At 43.4% G+C, this 18,128-nt stretch overlaps 1 protein-coding gene across 1 annotated transcript; it reads right to left on the bottom strand.

Moving 5' to 3' along the window:
* Window positions 1-10,934: 10,934 nt before the first annotated feature.
* Window positions 10,935-14,911, bottom strand: LOC117764678 (serine/threonine-protein kinase pim-1-like). Its single transcript, XM_034590647.1, has 6 exons — window positions 14,497-14,911; window positions 14,143-14,249; window positions 13,968-14,018; window positions 13,465-13,831; window positions 12,713-12,889; window positions 10,935-12,617 (listed from the first exon to the last, which is right to left on the bottom strand). Exons 1-6 carry the CDS (start codon window positions 14,576-14,578, stop codon window positions 12,412-12,414), a joined length of 990 nt encoding a protein of 329 aa, XP_034446538.1. The 5' UTR covers window positions 14,579-14,911; the 3' UTR covers window positions 10,935-12,411.
* Window positions 14,912-18,128: the final 3,217 nt, after the last annotated feature.

Raw genomic sequence — 18,128 nt, 5'->3', positions numbered from 1 at the left:
TATATAAAACACTATGTGGACTTCCTGTTTCCTGTTTACAGGGTCATTAATATAATAACTGGTTTAATTGAAACTCATTCACTACCCACACCCAGAGAGTCCCAACTGGATTGGAGCTTTGAATCCGGTTGACCTGACTGCCAGCTTGATTGAAAAACCCTTCAGCTAAATGCCACTCCCTCAAGCTCAGGTCTAACCTGTCAGGAAGACAACAGAAACGTTTACTTCCCACGGACAGATAACTCTAGTGGATGTCCATTAAGTTCACAGGGAGAGTCTTCTCTAAATGAGAAACTAAACACTGAGCAGATACTGTATTTTGCCATTACTCTTCGTTGTGTTAACAAAACAACATGATTTAAGCAGGTTCATTTGTGATATTTTCTTGGCAAACAGCCGCCAGGTGCAGTGACCTCCTGGTATCTCTACTTGATATCTGATATGCTTCTTGGGCCGTTTTAAGACATTCACTGGACTCCGGATAATATCAGGAAATTCTCCGGAGAGGCTATAAGTGAGAATGCAAGTTTCCGAGTGAGAGCCTCTGGACCTTCTGCACAGTTTCTCTTGCCAGCCCATTAGTATAATGGTTAGTATAGTATAAGTGGATAATGCCTGAGTGAGCCCATGTGAAATCACAGCATTAGACTGTAGAAAACACAGAGGAAGATGTCAATAGAGCTTTTGGTGATAAGGGCTGACACCAGTGTTGATGTACTGTCAACAAAACCACATCATCTCTGCAGCAGAATTAATGCTTTACATTAGTACTTTTCTGCCTTCTGCTTCACCCCTCACCTAAACGCTCCGGAGATATCTGTGTTGTTGTGCACGAGTCTGATTGGAGAATCTCCTGCTGTCGTAGTTCACATGTGAAAAGCAAACTCCAGAGAAAGTCCGGCCCCAATTTTGTGGCCATCCTCCGGAGTTCATGTCTGAAAACGGCTTTGGTAATAAAAACAGCTTGTTAACAGCGAACATATTTTTTGACTTTTTGACAGAGCTGTTCTAGCTTCTCCCCTTGCTTTCTCTCTTTATGCTAAGCTATGTTAAACAACTCTGGACTGAAGTCTGTGTCAAAGATACGCCGTAGACCACGCGTAGACGTGTACCCTATGCAGAGCCGTAAGCCGTACCCTGAAGGGACCCATGACTTTTTAATTCAGTTGAAGGAACGAACACAGATGAGGTCTTTCTTAGTAACACTCGCCATTGTTCTGAAGTAACAGAGACGCCAGAGAATTTGTAAATAAGTGGACCAGAAACCGGAAGACACTCAACACCAGCACTGAAACTCTACCGCCAGTTGTGTTTCAGCGGTGTAATGCAGCGCGACTAACACACACACACACCCGTCGCACAACTATGAATGCTCGGTGCTGTGTCTAGGCTGCGTGTGAACCTACACTGTAGCTTCAACGCAGAAGCATGAATTGGGCTAAACCCCTAACCCTAGCCTAATGAGAGTATTTCCTAAAATGTTGAACTGTTCCTTTAAGACTGTGCAGTAATTGTCCGTTTACAGAGAAAAGAGAATGACATGATGTAGGTCATGACATTAACTTGAACAGATACCATCATGAATGCAGAACATTGAACCTTTTTTGGTGATTTTGTCCCAATTCATGCTTCAGAGCTTCCTGAACCTCTCCTTCCCATAACCTTTTGGATTCAAGGATCCGCTGCCTCCCCCTCCCACAGCCTATCAGCTGCTCAGGGAATTAGCCAAAGAGAAAGTCAGGGTCACCCCTGGCTCAGACAAGTTACTCCCACTACCCTGGAAACCCAACAGGCATCCTGGAGACAAACACTGAGCCACTGAGCTACCACACTGAGTTCCTGGACTCCCACAGTTCCCAGCCTGGCCTGGGAAAAATACTCAACTGGACATGTTTTACCTCAGGCAAACAAAGAGAGAAGAGGCTGTTCAAGTGTGTGTTCAGTGAGAAGCTCCCACTGGCCAGTGTCAGCTCAGACCTCCTAATACCTTCCACGGTTTGAACGTCTATCTGTTGCATTCTTCTGGGAGGGAAGTTTAGCTCATCTCGATTTGCATGAATTCTGATTTGTCCACCTGGCCCTGATCCAAATGAACCATTCCCTAGCCCCAATGGTGAACTCCCTCTATGTGTGATGTGACAGATGTTGCTCGTATAATGAACCAACAAAGCTATAACCTGACTCAGTTACCCTCAGTCATCCGTTTGTCGATAACAACATGTGCCCAGACCTTAACATTTAGTTTAGTAAGCATGATGTTATCTTCACCAATCGAAATTATAGCTAAAACAAAAGTAGGATCGTAGTTGTAATTAAAATAGACACATCCTATATAGTTAATAATTAACTGGAAAAAACGGGGTTGTCTTATCTGGAGTATGAATAATTTAAGTACTGAAAAACTACAAAGCTGCCTAGTAAGTAGTTTTTTTTTTTTATGGTTTTCCTCAGAAATGTCAAAATGATAAACATGTCACACAAATCTCTCTTCGGAAGAACTTCAACTGACAAACTGTGGGAAAAAAGGTTTCAACAGTAGCACTTGCACAATAAGGTCATACCTGCATGTTTGCATAAACCTGCTCTAAACCTAAACCTGCACATCCAGCCATAGACCTCCTCACTCCCTCCGTGTCCAGGCTTGTTAATCATGGAGGTGCAACACGGTCAGGGATGGCCACAACCCGTGGGATCCAGCATAGCTGTTGAGAGATTGCAGAGGTGAGGCCTAAAGCTGTCTGCCCTCTCTCTCTCCCTCCCTCTCTCATTATGAAAGTCTGAGTCATTCACAAAAATGTGAAAACAAAGTCAACAGCATAACTGTCTTCATGTGACTACAAGTCGAGAAAGACTGATCTTCTCATGCAGATGAAACTCAATGGAAAGTGCTTCTGCATAAGTCAGAGGAAAACATTTTAATTTAATGAGGTGAAAAATAACAGCGCCATGGGAACGTCTCTTGATGAACAAATGCTGTGCTTCTGCTTTCATTAATTACACACTTGGCTGTTGCAAACCTGCAGATAGAATCCTCTCAGAAAATACAATTATCATCATTGGTGCTCTGAGAACACTTTATTGCTCCGTGCTGTAGCTGCAGCACGATAGATTGTTAGGGTAACTTAAGAGCTCATTTGTAAACGCAGACCTTGGAAGTTATAAATTATTAACTACAAAAACATAGAATTAAGTTTGGACATATTTGACGAGTGTTTGAATCTCCTATGAAGAGAGGGGCCTCTTATTGGCTTGTCCCACTTCCTGAAGATGTGCAATGGAGTAAAGGAGGGGGAAAGTTTGCAGCAGGAGCACTTGCACAATGCGGTTGTACGCGTGTTTAAGTCGCCTAATCAGGCCAATAACCTGAACCTTGTCAGATTATTAGAGATTGTAACTTTGAAGAAGTTCCACTTGATTGGATACGTTAGCTTTAGATAAGTGGAGTGAAGTTGGAGCCGCTAAATGTTTGTGAACGCTTCTGGCTTTGTTTCAGTAGAACAGGCAGATATTTGGAAACGATGACATCAACACAACCGCTTGCTGATTGGGTCTTTTTCAATCACAACATAGCCTTCGCTGATTCATCAGGCTCCTGTCACATGACCCCCTTCCAGAAGAAAACAACCATCATTAGCCTCGACTACCAGTGTAGAACACAACATGGGCAATGTATGATTGTATCAATCATACAACAGCTTATGTGTGCACCGTATCATGTTAATGTGCCCACTGTACCCGTGGTCACATGATATGTGTTTTTTCAGATGTTAGTATGGACAGGGATTAAAACTGATACAGAGCCGAATCGCGTGTGGACAAAGTAGAAGTTTGGATGTTCTGGGGAATAATTTTGCCACCCAACAAGTAATTGCTTGGGGGAGGGCGTAGTATTTAAGGAAAGTACATAACACTTTGGATAGGGGCTTGCTGTTCTAAAGATGCCTGATTGGTCGAGTTCTCCACCATTTTATGTCAGCCTGGCCGTAATAACTGGTCAAATCTGTGTCCTTACTTTAAGTCAAGTATTTTGGGTGTTTTGAATATGCTTTGTTACTGGTGTCGTCTCGTTTCCACCTTTCACTCAAGGCTTTTTGCAAGACAGTAAGTCTTGATCAACAGCAGCACCATTATAATCCCTTCCATGTTTACTTTTGTTGTAGTGTTGCTCAATTTATGAAACTTTATCACCGTTGTATAATCTTTTGCATTAGCGCCACGTGGTGGACTGGAGTGGAACGGCTTGTTGTAGCCGGCGGGTGTTCATATGTTAGCAGGCTACTTCGCCACATCTCTCCTGGTGTTTGGACTGCTGTGGAAATGTAGGCAAACATCTGTCTTCTTTGACCTTGAAGTTCCTTGAAAGAAGTTTCTGGGACAAAAAGTTCTTGGTAATTTTAATTTAAACACAGCTTTACTATTTTTCAAGAGCCCAAGATATTTCCCCGCCCCGCTTTAAGATAATTAGAGCCACCTATTGTAGGTCGGGTAAAGTAGCCACTCAGGTTTGTAGAGTTTTTTCTTAAAAGGTTCTGACTCTGACAACACGCAAAAACTAAACTAGTAAGGAGGTTCATAATGTATATTTAAAAAATGGAAGCTTCCCAGCTTCACATTACTCCTAATTTGTAGGCAATGAGACTAAATTAAGCACAAGCTGATTGAATGAGGCAAAGATATTATTAATAAATGATCAGCAGCTGGTGGCCATAGTTATACCTTCTGCCACTGTGTGACTCATTCTACTGAGAAGAGATGGAAACAGTGAGTTCTTGATCTGTGGGAAATAATTTTTTTAGAAACCACACAAAAATATGACTCAGAGCCTGAAATCCCCCCAGTGACACCTAGAAAACTGTGTTGTTCCATTAAGAGGCAGCTAGAAACTTCTGTATAATGTCTTCTAGACTTAATTATATACAGGAGGCATGGAGAATGAAAGATATGGATATTTACCAGGCAGGAAGGATTTAATGAACGATCCCATTGTTGAGTTGGGGGAGAGTTGAGCTGCAGGAAAATAAATACGTCTCTGCAGATGCTATTGCACATACTTATATTTCAATGAAAATTTCCAGATATTATAATTAGAATCATTTTAATTCAGTTGCTTCCCCTTATCATTCTTAAAGGTGTAGTGTGTAGGATTTAGGAGGATCTCTCAGGATAGATTCAATATATCATTCAGAAGTATGTTTTAATCAGTGTAATCAGATTTGCTGTGTTACCTTAGAATGAACGCTTTATCGTGGGTCCACTTCCCTGGAATCCACCATGTTGCACTGCCATGTTTCTGCAGTAGCCCAGAACAGACAAACCAAACTCTAGAAAGGGACTTTCATGTTTTGTATTACCTGAGAGCCACCTTAGATTCTCCAACACACTTAGGTGAGGCAAGGGGTCGCCAGTTGTTGCTATCTGAAACCTCACCACTAGAGGCGACCAAATCCTACATACAGGCCCTTTAATGATTTATTTAAAAAAGGGGGTGGGAGGGTAGTGAACTTTTGTCAGCTTCTTACAGATTGATCATCAAAATGTATAAAAAAAAATCTCTCTCTATCAAAAAGATAGACTTTATACATATTCTGTGTCCCTATCATATGTCTTTATTTAATATATGTGGCTTTACAGATACTAGAACTAGCAAATATTTATCAAGTTGTAGGTCAATAAGAAGCTCAATTAGTAAAAAAAAGTTAAAAACTGAAAACATTTATCATGACTTTTAAGGTGAAAATAAATCTGTTGTTTTGTAACTGTGGTGTTAATCTGCTTCAGTTATTGCTGCCCCACCTCTGGTTTAATCTATTACACATAGAATAACATTAGAGATTTCATTACTTCATGGCACATTTCTCAATATTATATTTCACACTCTGCACTAGAACACATGTGATTTCCCATTCATCTGTTAGCTAAGTGTGTTTGCGTAAGAATGTGTGTGCCTGTTCCTGTAATGAAGCTGGTAGCCGATCATGGATCACAACGATGGATTGTGAATTATGGCGGTATCTGATCATGGTGGCGGCTGATCGCGGACTAAATTCAACAAGACCTATTATTAATATACCTATTATACGCGGCATCTATTGCAATTCTGTCCGTCCTGGGAGAGGGATCCCTCGCATGTGGCTCTTCCTGAGGTTTCTACGTTTTCCCCCTGTTGACAGTTTTTTTGTAGTTTTTCCTTACTCTTGTTTAGGGTTAAGGGCAGAGGATGTCGCATGACTAATTGAACCACCACCAGTGTCTAGACCCCGGTGGGGGGTTATTCCTGTTCTGCGCTCTGCTTCAGCCCCTTTCTAAACCTGATGACATCACACAGGGGTCTAAAATGCCAAAGACTAAAACATTCACATTACTGTGTGCACTTGTCAAATAAACATTGTTAAATCGTGAATCAAGTCTCTCCTGATTGAAGTGTATTTATCCAGCAGGCAGATGAACAAACGTGCAGATGGCGACAGTGACGGAGAGAGAGACAGGGGCGGCAGTTGTGGGGGGGGGGAGTTCCTGACAACATTACCCAGCAGCTTCAGCTCTGCGTCTAACCCTGTTACAGTTAGAACACGGAGGAGGGTGATTATGCAACAGCTGGGCTTTCTGTCTTTCTCATAAGAAGAAGGTGTAGCACAAGACTTGCGGGAACAAGACGAAGATGAGCCAATCAGCTCTTGTTGGTGAGAAGTCTCTAGCCAGTAACGCCTGCTGAGAATGAGTAAGGCAGAGACGAGGCCATATTGCGTCACAGTCCTGTGTGCTGTGAACACAACAAATGACACCCGTTATCACTCATAAGGCCTCTCCAAGGAGACTCAAATGAGCTATCAATGTGTCTTTTCTTCTAAAAGCTAAACATAGACACTGTTGTTAAATGGCTGTGGTAGCTATTTCAGACTGCGTCCTATTTTCATGATGACTCAGTGTTGAACTAAGGCAGTCAAATGAACTCGGACGAGAAAGAGGGGTGACTCACCAACAATCCATGCAAATACTCAACTCTGTATCTGACTCTGAAGACAGTTTGCATGATTAGCCCTTCCGTGTGTGCAGGGAAAATTGTGGTCAGCAAACAATGGCCATATGAACAATACAACAGAGTCTGCATACAGCTGGGTCCAGTAGATACTCAGAGGAATAGGCTGATGTATTGTGAAAGGGGCTTATTCACATTCATAAGCCATTTTCAGACATGAACTCCGGAGGATGTCCGCAAAATTGGGTCAGGAAATTCTCCAGAGTTTGACTTTTGCACATCAACAACAGAGCAGGAAGCGTTCACAACAACACATACATCTCTGGAGCGTTCAGGTGAGGGGTGGTGCAGCAGGCAGAGGCAGGATGTCACGCACAATTTGGCTGCAGAGATCATGAGTTTTTGTTTCCAGCAAATTGACACCAGCTCGGGCCTTTACCTCTCTTGACATCTTCGTCGGTGTCCTCTACATGTGTGGCACTGCTTTTTCATCCTGAGATTTTTTTTTCTTTCATTTTTGTGTCGCTCGCAATGTTTGAAACGACATCATCACCCACTTGCTTGCAGTGAATCCTGTGGAGGATCTACTCCTGTGTTCCCACTTTGGCTCATAAAGCAACAGAAAGCTAATTTTCCAGTCAGGTGCCACTAAACCACCGCAGAAGAGGTTGCAAAGACATGACTTTAACAAATGATTAAATGATGAAAAATTGTGAATTTTATGTTTATTTTATGTTTAACTTGAACATTTTGTCCTCATTTGAGATATTCACCTCTGCCATTATTTGTATGCCTCTGCGCCGGCGATAACCAGTGGCCGAAGGCATTATGTTTGCGGTTAGTCCATCCATCCGTACATACGGACCCATTCCTGTGAACGCGATATCTCAAGAATGCCTTGAGGGAATTTCCTCTAATTTGCTACAAATATCCCCCTAGGGTCACGGATGAACTTGGGCTCAAAGGTAAAGTGATTATGTTTCAGTTGTCAGAGGTTAAAGTGACCTTTATATGAATCTGGAAAAAAAGTATGTATAAATATATACACAGAAACTGCACCGGTTGGCAGAGGCATACAACCACAGTGCGGTAATTCTTGTTTCTCTTGAATGACAAGTGCTTCATGTGCATTGTCATATATGTTCTTTGTCTCGCTTTGCATTTCTTTCAGTATCTGGTATTTCAGGTTTTGGATACACAAACTAAAATGTGCATAATCGCAAGTGGAAAGAAGTCTTCATTAGTCAACTTTAGAGGTTGAACGAGGCAGATTTTGCTTTCTTTAAACCGAGCCAGGCGAGCTATTGCGTCTTTGCTAAGCTATTAAACTAGTTGCCTCCTGTGTTAGCCTTATATTTACCATACAGACTAAAGTGGTAACAGTATTTTCATCTAACTCTAGTCAAGAGAGCTAACACCAGTATTTTGTTTTTAAATGACAAACTATATTTCTTTAATTTCTTATTAGTGGCAACTATCATTGCAGGTAAGGCAAAAATAGGTTCTCTCCTTAGCTTTTGCTCATTTAAGACATGTCAAACCATTTTGTGTCTTTGACTTAATAAAAGCTCCAACTGACCTGTTTTCAAATTAAAAACACTTTGAGAGCAGCCAAACATGTTGGCTGCATTTTAGGACGTGCGTAACAACACAAGCTATCCATGCAGAGTTAGATGTGGCGGGCGGTTCTCAGAATGAAGGGGGAAATGTATGACGGTGTCATTCGCAGAAAATATCTGTGGTCTCCAGTACACGGATCTCTTCAGGGAAATCAGATTGTGTCTGAAGACCTGCAGAGGAAACAGCAAATGATTACTCAGGACTGACGCTACATTTTGAATTCATGGTAAATTATATTCTATCTTTAGAGCTGATTTCTTTTGATGACTGTCAGGCTTACTGGGGAAGAGCTAAACGGTGTAGGCTGGGTTCTTTCTCATTTCAAGTGCACAAAAAGTAGAGATTACTTGAAATTAGTGGCAACAGATGACCTTTTACTCATTACTAACTTGGTTGATCTGATCACAAGTTCACAGCTCCAAGGGCATCAGTTCACAACTGGCATTCGAATGCGTCTCCACATGAGTCTCGAGGGAGCACTTGTGATCACAGTTTCTGGCCAATCGTGTTCCAACACGACTACAGGTCTACAGCCATGTGAACAGCTCTGTGAGGCAATGCTTTGAGCTAAATGCAAATACTGACACACTCAAAATGTAAACGCTAACATAGTTATATAAAGAAATGCTTAACATGGTAACCACGTCACATAAGATTATTGAGGATGAACCAAATGTTATTGACATGATGATGGTGCAGCATGAGAAGAACAAGTTGAATCAAGCTGTGGAAATAACAACGGCATACTGCCACATATAAATGTGATGTGGCATACATGCTAGCAAACAGTAGACTAATATATCAAGCAGATACAGAGCAACATTAACTTTCATTTTGAGTCATGTCTCTGACAACTTGGATCACGTCTGTGTATATGAGAATAGCTATTCTCACGTGAGGTCTTTCCAGCCAATCATACTTATGATGATGAACCTGAAAATGGACCCCTACGTCTGTATTTACGCATCTCTCCTCACTTGGCTGTCTGCTGTTGGGTGCTGGGTCTATAGTGTTATGTGTTTTCAGAGCTTTTTAACTGAAAAAAGCTGCCTGCTGCAGCTGGAAGCGACACTGAGTGGCACTGACTGACACAGTAGTGCTGTGGGCCGGAAAACCAAAGCAATGAGCCGAAAGATGCTAAAAGGCTCCATAGAGCAGAGGAGACGGTACAATGGCAGCATTTTAGCTTACAACTGCATCTATTTCAGTCAGGCACTTAATGGGACTTAAAGGGGCAACAGCGTTTCCACCCTCCATCTACGTATTTCGCTGTTGTGGCTGTTGTTCGTTTCGCTGTTGGAGGTCAGCAGCAGCGCTGTCTCGAGGAAGATTAGCAGTGAGGCCAGGAGTCCCACAGGAGTATCACAGCTGATTAAACCTACAACTCTTATCTATCCAGGAGAACAGATCCATGATAGGCTGCTGCCTGTGGCTCACTATCACTGCTCAAATGTCTAGATTAATCCAGAAGAGCATCTGCTGCCCGTTAGTGGGATAAAGTCAAGCAGTGGCTGTTGTCCCAGCATGAAGTGGAAGAAGATGCAATAAAAGATGCTTTCAGGAGAAGTGATGTACAGAAGCAGATCCTTTTTTTTAACGCTAAAGCAATAAATACTTACATGTGAACTGAATTTAAGAGTTGGTCAGGATACAGCTAATATTAAATACATTATACTTATTTACCAACAGGATAATGAGGACAGTTAAACCTTAGAAGCCATGAGGACCTGTCAGGTTCACTAATCAAGAGCTAATTTGGTAAAGAATTTGCACCACTCAAGTACAATATCAATGGGGTCCTGCATAATTCTCTAATCTCTGTCAGCCTGTCAGAGGAACCCTGTGTGAAGGATTTTGAAATGTGGATTAGAATCAGAAAGTAGCATCAAATGGAAATACTTACTTGCAAAAATACAACATACATTTTGCCGATTCTACAATCCTTTGATATATTCCCATTTCCAAATCCCTGTCAGTGGTTTAACCGAGCCAATTTGAGTTCTCTGTCCTTCTGGTCCTATGTATTTGTATTGTGTATTTTGCAGATTAAGCTGACTCACTGAGTTCATGCTTTAAATCAGCCACTGAACATAAATTTAACTCGTATATTTCTATATATATATTTGTTTCTAGTAAAAGGTCCCTTCTTTGAATATTTGTGGGCTTATTTCCTCATCTATATATCCCCTTTTGTCGTATTTCGTATTTCCTTATCACTTCATCTGTTCTTCGAATCCACTGTTTACTTCAGTGTCAAACAGGAAACCTGCTGCGAACTTGTATGACCTTGTTTATCTACACATCATTATAACAAGCAAGTAAAAAGGAGTCAAAGGTGTCATATTTAAAAAAATATTTATTGAAATCGTATAAAAATAGTTTCTAACATAATTTACAATTCTAATTTGAATGGATGAAAAAGAAAAAAACACAACAATCCAAGCTGCAATCATGCAACCAGTTTTCTCATTCTCACATCTCTGATTCACACATTCATACACACAAACATTCATAGTTCACTCGCTCCCGCAGCAGACAACAGCGTAACAAAACCAGTTACCATCAGTAGATGTTCATTGTTTACATACATTAAGATGGAAGTGCTTTCAGGACTAATAACACGTTATTTACATTACCTACACAAACACACACACCTGCTCTTTTAAAATTTCAAGCCATAAATATGGTAAAAAAAAATTCATCTCGTTTGTGTTTGTCTTTTTTTAAATAATCTGTGTGCCCTTCAGTGACTGTGGAATGAAATATATATACGTACAGTCAGAATTCTCTCATAAATAAATAAATAAATTCTGTGACCAAAAGCTCGTCGGGTGTGAGAGAGAAGTCACAGCAATAATAATAAATATTGTTATTATTATTTACATTTCTTGTCCCCACCAAATTTTAAGACCTATGTGAGGCACTGTGTAGAGAAGAGCAGTGACGAGCGGAGGCTGATGTGTTTCTGTGTGGTTTAAAGTTTGCATTGTGTTGTGCATTTGGGTGGATGTGAATGGAGCAGTAGCCTAAACCTTGTGTGTGTATACAGTACGACACGTGAAGGAGAGGAAGTAGAGGTTGTAGAGTAGAGTTGGGTGCTGTAGTAAAGAGCGTGAGGTAAGTCCAGTGTTTCTTTTTTTTTTTTTTAACGACTTGTTTGCACAGGTTGCTCCCAGAGCTATGAGGTTCTCTAGTTGCAAACATTGGAGTAGTAAAAGTGGTGATAGTAGTGGTTATGAATGGCGTAGGCTTTACTGTTCTAGGCCCACGAGAGGAAAAAACTGCAAGAAAAGAAAGAAAGCCTTGTACAGAGTTAGGAGCTCAAAGGTTGTAGAGAAGTAGAACCTTTTTGCATTCACATATTCAAGTATTTTCAGGGTCCCCCCTACAATCTCACAGAAGGCACTTGTTTTTTTTTAGAATCACACTCTTCGCTAATGCCTCTGCTCTTCCCTCTCTGACTGTGGCCGGAGAAGGGAGAGAGCAGAGTACAGAGTGGCGAGAAGCTACATGACTCAGACTGTCCACCTGCCAATCAGCAGGATGGAGAGCGAATGCACTGTACTTGCTCGGTGCATGTGTTGTGCATACAGAGCCATGTCCTCCTACAGGCGGATGAACACCCGCTGCCTGGGTCAGAGTTCAGCCAGGATGATGTTCTGACACTGACATGGGCGGAGAGCTTCTGGCCGGTCAGGTTCAAACCAAGTGGGTGATGGTTCTGTCGTGACCTCGGCGCGCTCTGGGTGTCGTCCTTTACACCTTGCCCTCGTCTGGGCTGGGACAGCCGGTCTGTGCGCTCAGCTTCAAGTCTGTTACACAAGTATCTTTGTAATGGTCTCTTGTGTGAGTGCAGTCCAGTTCAGCCCAGGGTGAACTGGGCTTGTTTTCTCTGTCTGCACTGTGGATGGAACTACAGACGAGGATGTGCCCTGCATCCACGAGTGGTTGAAGATGTCCTCTAGGGCTGGACGGTCCGCCGGCCGAAGAGACAGACACCACTTGATCAGCTGCTCACACTCTGTAGGGGGAGGGGGACAAACAATAAGTCTCGAGCAATGTACTAAATATGAAATATTTCCCATCTCTGAGCTAAAAACCCAGGTGTGAACGTACCTGTGGAGATTGTCCTCCGGAAGAGGACCTGCCCTCTGGTGATCTCTTCATCGTGTTCGAATGGGACGTCCCCACACACCATATCATACAGCAGGACTCCCAGGGACCACACTGTGGCAGAGCGCCCATGATAGCGGTGGAATTTGATCCACTCTGGTGGACTGTACACTCTGGTACCTATCATACAGGAGGAAATAAAGAGAAACATCTTTTAATAAAACTGTAATCTTATTTAATGAATGTGCACAAGTTAAAACTCAAACCAGCAATTTCCTCCAAGTAATTACCATTAATAACATTTGAGTTGTACAGTCAAATAGAAAAGGAAAGCATTGCAGAAGGGCGTTGAACGAGTAACAGCGTATGCAGCTTTATCAGCTGGGCCATGTTTCTCAGGCTATTATCTGGACTCAGGTGCCACGGAGCGTGACAGGCTGTGTGTGTGTGAGAGATAGAGAGAGAGAGTGTGTGTGTGGGAGGGGGGAGCGGACATGTGACTTTGTTTACAAACTTTGAGTTGTAAAAATACCACTTCCCTCCGGTGGGGGGCGTTCGAGCGAAGGCAATGCTGCTCGGGCTGTATTACTAAGCTGCTCTCAGTGTGTGTGTGTGTGTGTGTGTGTGTGTGTGTAGGGAGGTAATGTAAAGGGCACATATTAATAACACGGAGGATGCTCACTGTGGCGATGTTAACATCCACAGAAGCACGCTGATCCGTCTAATACACGATGTTTTCAGCAGCGACGACTCACCATCGAAGCCGGTATAGATGGTGTCCTTCAGCAGGGCCCCGGAGCCGAAGTCGATGAGCTTCATCTCGCCGGTGCGGAGGTCGATGAGGATGTTCTCGTCCTTGATGTCCCGGTGCACGACGCCGCAGTTGTGGCAGTGGCGCACGGCCTCCAGCACCTGGCGGAAGAAGCTGCGGGCCAGCTCCTCGGGCAGGGCGCCCTTCTCCGTGATGAAGTCGAACAGGTCCTTGACGTTCTCGGGCCGCTCCATCACGATGACGAAGCTGCGCGGCCGCTCGAACCAGTCCAGCATCTTGATGACGCCGCGGGAGCCGGTGCCGACCTTCTTCAGCAGCACGATCTCCATGGGCACCCGGGAGCCATTAGGCTGTGGCAGAGAGACCAAGATTAGAGACCAAACACTTCAACGCAATACTCTTAACTGTGGCTGTTTATTTATTATTAAACATAACATGGTGCTGATTACAATAATATAACGCTTGTATGGATAAATCGTTTCTTACCAGCTCTCCCCACTCGGACACTCCGTCCTTGTCTACAACTTTGACAGCGACCTGGAAAAGCGAAGAAGAAATGGCGTCAAATCACATGTACAAACAAGAAACACACATGTAAACAAGCATTTCAAAAAAACATGTAAAATGTTGTGTATTGTGTAAACACACGAGTCCTACTAACCGGAGTTCCGTCGGCTACCCTCGTACCGGAGTAGACGGTGCCGAAGCCGCCGCTGCCCAGCACCGGTCCAACCTGGTACAGCTTCTCGAAGGGCTCCCTCTCCTTTACTGTAAACACAAAAAAAATACAAGCGGTTAACACGCGGGGACTCACTTCAAGTTGTTCCTCGGTAAACAGCGGTGCTGAGGAATGTCGGGAGATAATAATAAGGCTAATATTGTTGTTATTAAAGGCTCCGTCCTTGAAAACGAGCATGCGGCTGCGTGCTAGGACGGAGCCGGGACGGGCGCGCTGCAGCGGCCGCGTCCTCCATGACAACACAGCGCGAGGAGCAGAGGGAGGAGGGCGGCTAACCTGGGTGGAGCTGGATCTTCGCCGGCATGTCGACGGTGGTGAGGTGGGCCTGGGCCAGGGCACTGAGCGCGGACAGCAACATTCCTTCCAGGGTGTCCTCCACAGTCTTCTCCTCTTTTACTTGTGGTGAGAAATTTTAATCCGACACGACTTTCTTGTGTAGAGCTTAAAGTCCACGTTGCAGGCACCGAAAATGCGGTGGAAATGTGGAATAGAAAAAGTCGCTAGTTATCCAGGAGAACGAAGCCAAGGAAAACAAAAACAACGTCGTCCTGGATGAAGGAGTGTGCGTCAAACCCCAGCTGCTCTGCTGCTGCAGTGGTTTTGTAAACAGTTGAGTAGAAATCAACAGACGCAGAGCAGCACGGACCGACGCATCCGTAAGACACCGGCTCATGGAAACTCAGCGCCGGGGGGGAGGACGTTATAAGGCGGTAGTAAGAGGGCGGCGCTCTACTCACCGACGTACGCCCGCTGCTGCGCCCATTTCCGCCCGCTGCGCCAATGGGAGCGCAGGAACGCACGTCAGTCGTCGAAATGTGATACGGGCCGGCCCTCATAACAACCCACCGCCCCGGGGCCAGACACAGACGTGGCGGGAACCAAAACGCGCCAAAAAGAGAGGAGACCAAAGCAATAATCGTGGATTCATGTTGAAGGGAAATGCAGATTCAAAGCCAAGTGCTCCCCCCACTGTCTCCCCCCTCTGTCTCCATCCTTCGCGGGAAACTGACTCAGTGCACACAGGATATGAATAGACCATTATTATCTATAAACATGAGGAGTGCTGAAAGTAGAAGGTTAAGTCTCTGTGTAATTGTTCACTCTTTTCTTCAGGAAAAAAACACACTTATAACACACTTTATATTCTTATCTTCAACCATATCTTTTTAGACTTAACACTGAATACATAAAACTAATTATTTTCCTCTGTACTCTATTATATATTGGGATAGTGTAAACTTTGACCAAGCTGGGACAAGACTTTCCCTCGTGATCGATACAATCTTATCTTAATATTCATGGTGGTACACGTGGCTATATGTATGTTTTTATTCATGTTTTTAATATTGTAAATGAAATTGGACCAATAAAGGGAGGGTTAAAGATCTCTCCTGTTGTTGTTATGTCTGCCTGTGAGAGCACAAACATTCTGTGTCTGCTGGCTGCACCCATCATCATCATCATCATCATCATCATCATCTCCAGGGCCCAATAAAGACATTTTGCACGAACAGACATGTTTTAGGGGCCCATCCAACCTGAGAGCAGTTCATCAGCTATTCTAACCAGCGGAACTCCTCGGTCACTTACCTAATCATTTCCACATTAAACACAGAGGCTGAGTTCAGTGGCTGCAGAGGAGAGAGAGAGAGCAGGGCTGTGCTGGGGGGTTTGAGCAGCTTGACAATGCCTCTCTACTGACTGCAGCATCAAAGCAGCGCTGGGGAGAATGGGCGCATTCCACTCATTCTTTCAAATTGGGTGGCCGCGTTCGCAGCCGTTCACAGGATGTGGGAAACTAGAGATAAAAAGATTCACCCCCTCCTCCCTGCGCCCCTCCTCTGCCCGCCCTCTTTTCCCGCGCATGTTATTGTTTGAATCCCTCTCTCTCTCTCTCTCTCTGTCTCTCTCTCTCTCTCTCTCTCTGTCTCTCTCTCTCTCTTTTCATGGATTATAAACCGACAACAACAAACAACGCAGCTCGACTATATTTCACATATAAACTGGGGAAGGTGGTCATAAAGACATTTATGTGATTGTACTTTATTTCCCTTTTTTTTTAAAAATGTTATGTTACTTCTTTGAAAGATCCTGATATCATGTTGCACTATGCACGCACACGCGCACGCACCCAAACACACACACACACACACACACACACACACACACAATATATATATGCATCTATCTATCTATCCATCTTTCTATCTTTCTTTCTGCAGATGCCCTTTATTTAATACTCATGTTGTATTATAAGCTGTTTTGCATGGGGCTGAGTAATTACATTTGTTTAAAACAGTTGATAAAAAAGTCAGGGAAGTCTTCCTCAACCTGATCTCGGGTCACTGTGGCTGGGTGGAATGTGAGTGAGAGCAGAGGAGTGTTCAGCCTCGGGCAAATTCCTGACATGTTTGAAGACAACATGCAAATCAGGCCCCGAACCACATGACTCCTTTTAACCAACCATTAATCACATCACATGTGTCAGTCACAGATATATTATTTGAGCAGATTATCACACTGTAAACACTTTGCTTTGCTAGTTTCTTATTTTTTGGGCATAAAAGTTTCTCGGACTTGAGCTCAGCTTACAGCTCTCATTATGGAAACCTAGATACAACATCATTTTTTCTGTTGCTGTTGCGTAATAGAAGTGTAAGAATTAGTCTTTACAGTGTCCTGGAAGGCCCAGAGAGGAGTGTGTGCTGTGATCATGCTCAGTCAGGGGCATTGGAGAAGTGTGTGAAAATGGAGAGGTCCAAAGCAATGTGTGTGACAGTGACTGCAGGCCTCTGAAATGCCACCGGTGAGCGCATCTCTCTGGGGCCGCACATATCCTGCCTGCATGATCAGCAGGGCTCAAATGACCAGCCATCTAACCCCATCCGTCAGAAGGGCACATTATTAGTTGCACCGCCCCACTTTGGGGCCCAGCTGCTCCGTCCAATCTCTGGAAGTCTTTCCCCAGAGAAGACGGCAACAGGTTCTTACTGTACAGCCAGATATTCAGTTTTTTTTTTAATTTCTTCTTTTAATGTCAGTGAACATCAGACATATTCACCCTAAACCGGGCAGCCCCAGTGAGCTTTTGGTTCGAGTTGTAGGCGTCTTTTCATTCAGGTTTCAGTTTTGCACTGCAAACGCAAACATTCGAGGCCACGGGGAGGGGGGGGGGTCTGGGGGGGGAAGCACAGTGGCAAAAAATTTGGTTTACAAAATACATTTATGAATTACTTCCTCTTTCTAGATAAATAGAAACCCTGCCCACAGGAAGGTTTCACAACACCTCATTGTTTTCTTCCATGTCGTATGTGACAACACAAGCCACTGGAATTAAGTTTCTGAATTATTTGTCCTGAATTTGATATGACTACAGACTTACATTGTTTATGGAAGCACTTTTCGCGAGTATTTTGAGCAATAAAAGACTATGTTTGTAAATACTCCATTGAGTAAACAGCTGATGGGGTGAGATGCAGGTTAAAAATTGAAGATCTCTTTATGTTTATTTCAAGAACATAAAGTCGATTGTGGAATAAACTGGGACTCACCACACTAACCACTGAGAGCAAATGCTCAACTGAACCTTGATGATTAGTTTCTTTTTCATGCGACATTTTATTTCAAAAGATCTTACAAACTCCAGCGTCACAACTCTGTTATCTGCCTCACCCTGCACTCTTGACCCTGTCCTCCACCCTTCTTCAGAAAGTCAGAACACTTTCCGTGTAACATATTAACCCCTTCTCCTCTCAGGAGACATTTCACTTTCCCCCGTGTGGCCTCGTACAGTAGATTCCCTGCAGAGCTCAACTCTCGGTTTGTTTCTTCAATCCCATTTATATGTCACACCTTTGTATTTTTGTTTTTCTGGCAATAAGCCAGCAGAGCAGGTAGTCAAAGAGTTT

The sequence above is a fragment of the Hippoglossus hippoglossus genome, chromosome 7 (assembly GCF_009819705.1).
Source record: "Hippoglossus hippoglossus isolate fHipHip1 chromosome 7, fHipHip1.pri, whole genome shotgun sequence".
NCBI lineage: Eukaryota > Metazoa > Chordata > Actinopteri > Pleuronectiformes > Pleuronectidae > Hippoglossus > Hippoglossus hippoglossus.
The sequence above is the reverse complement of the archived record's forward strand: the minus strand, read 5'-3'. Positions and strand labels throughout refer to the sequence as shown.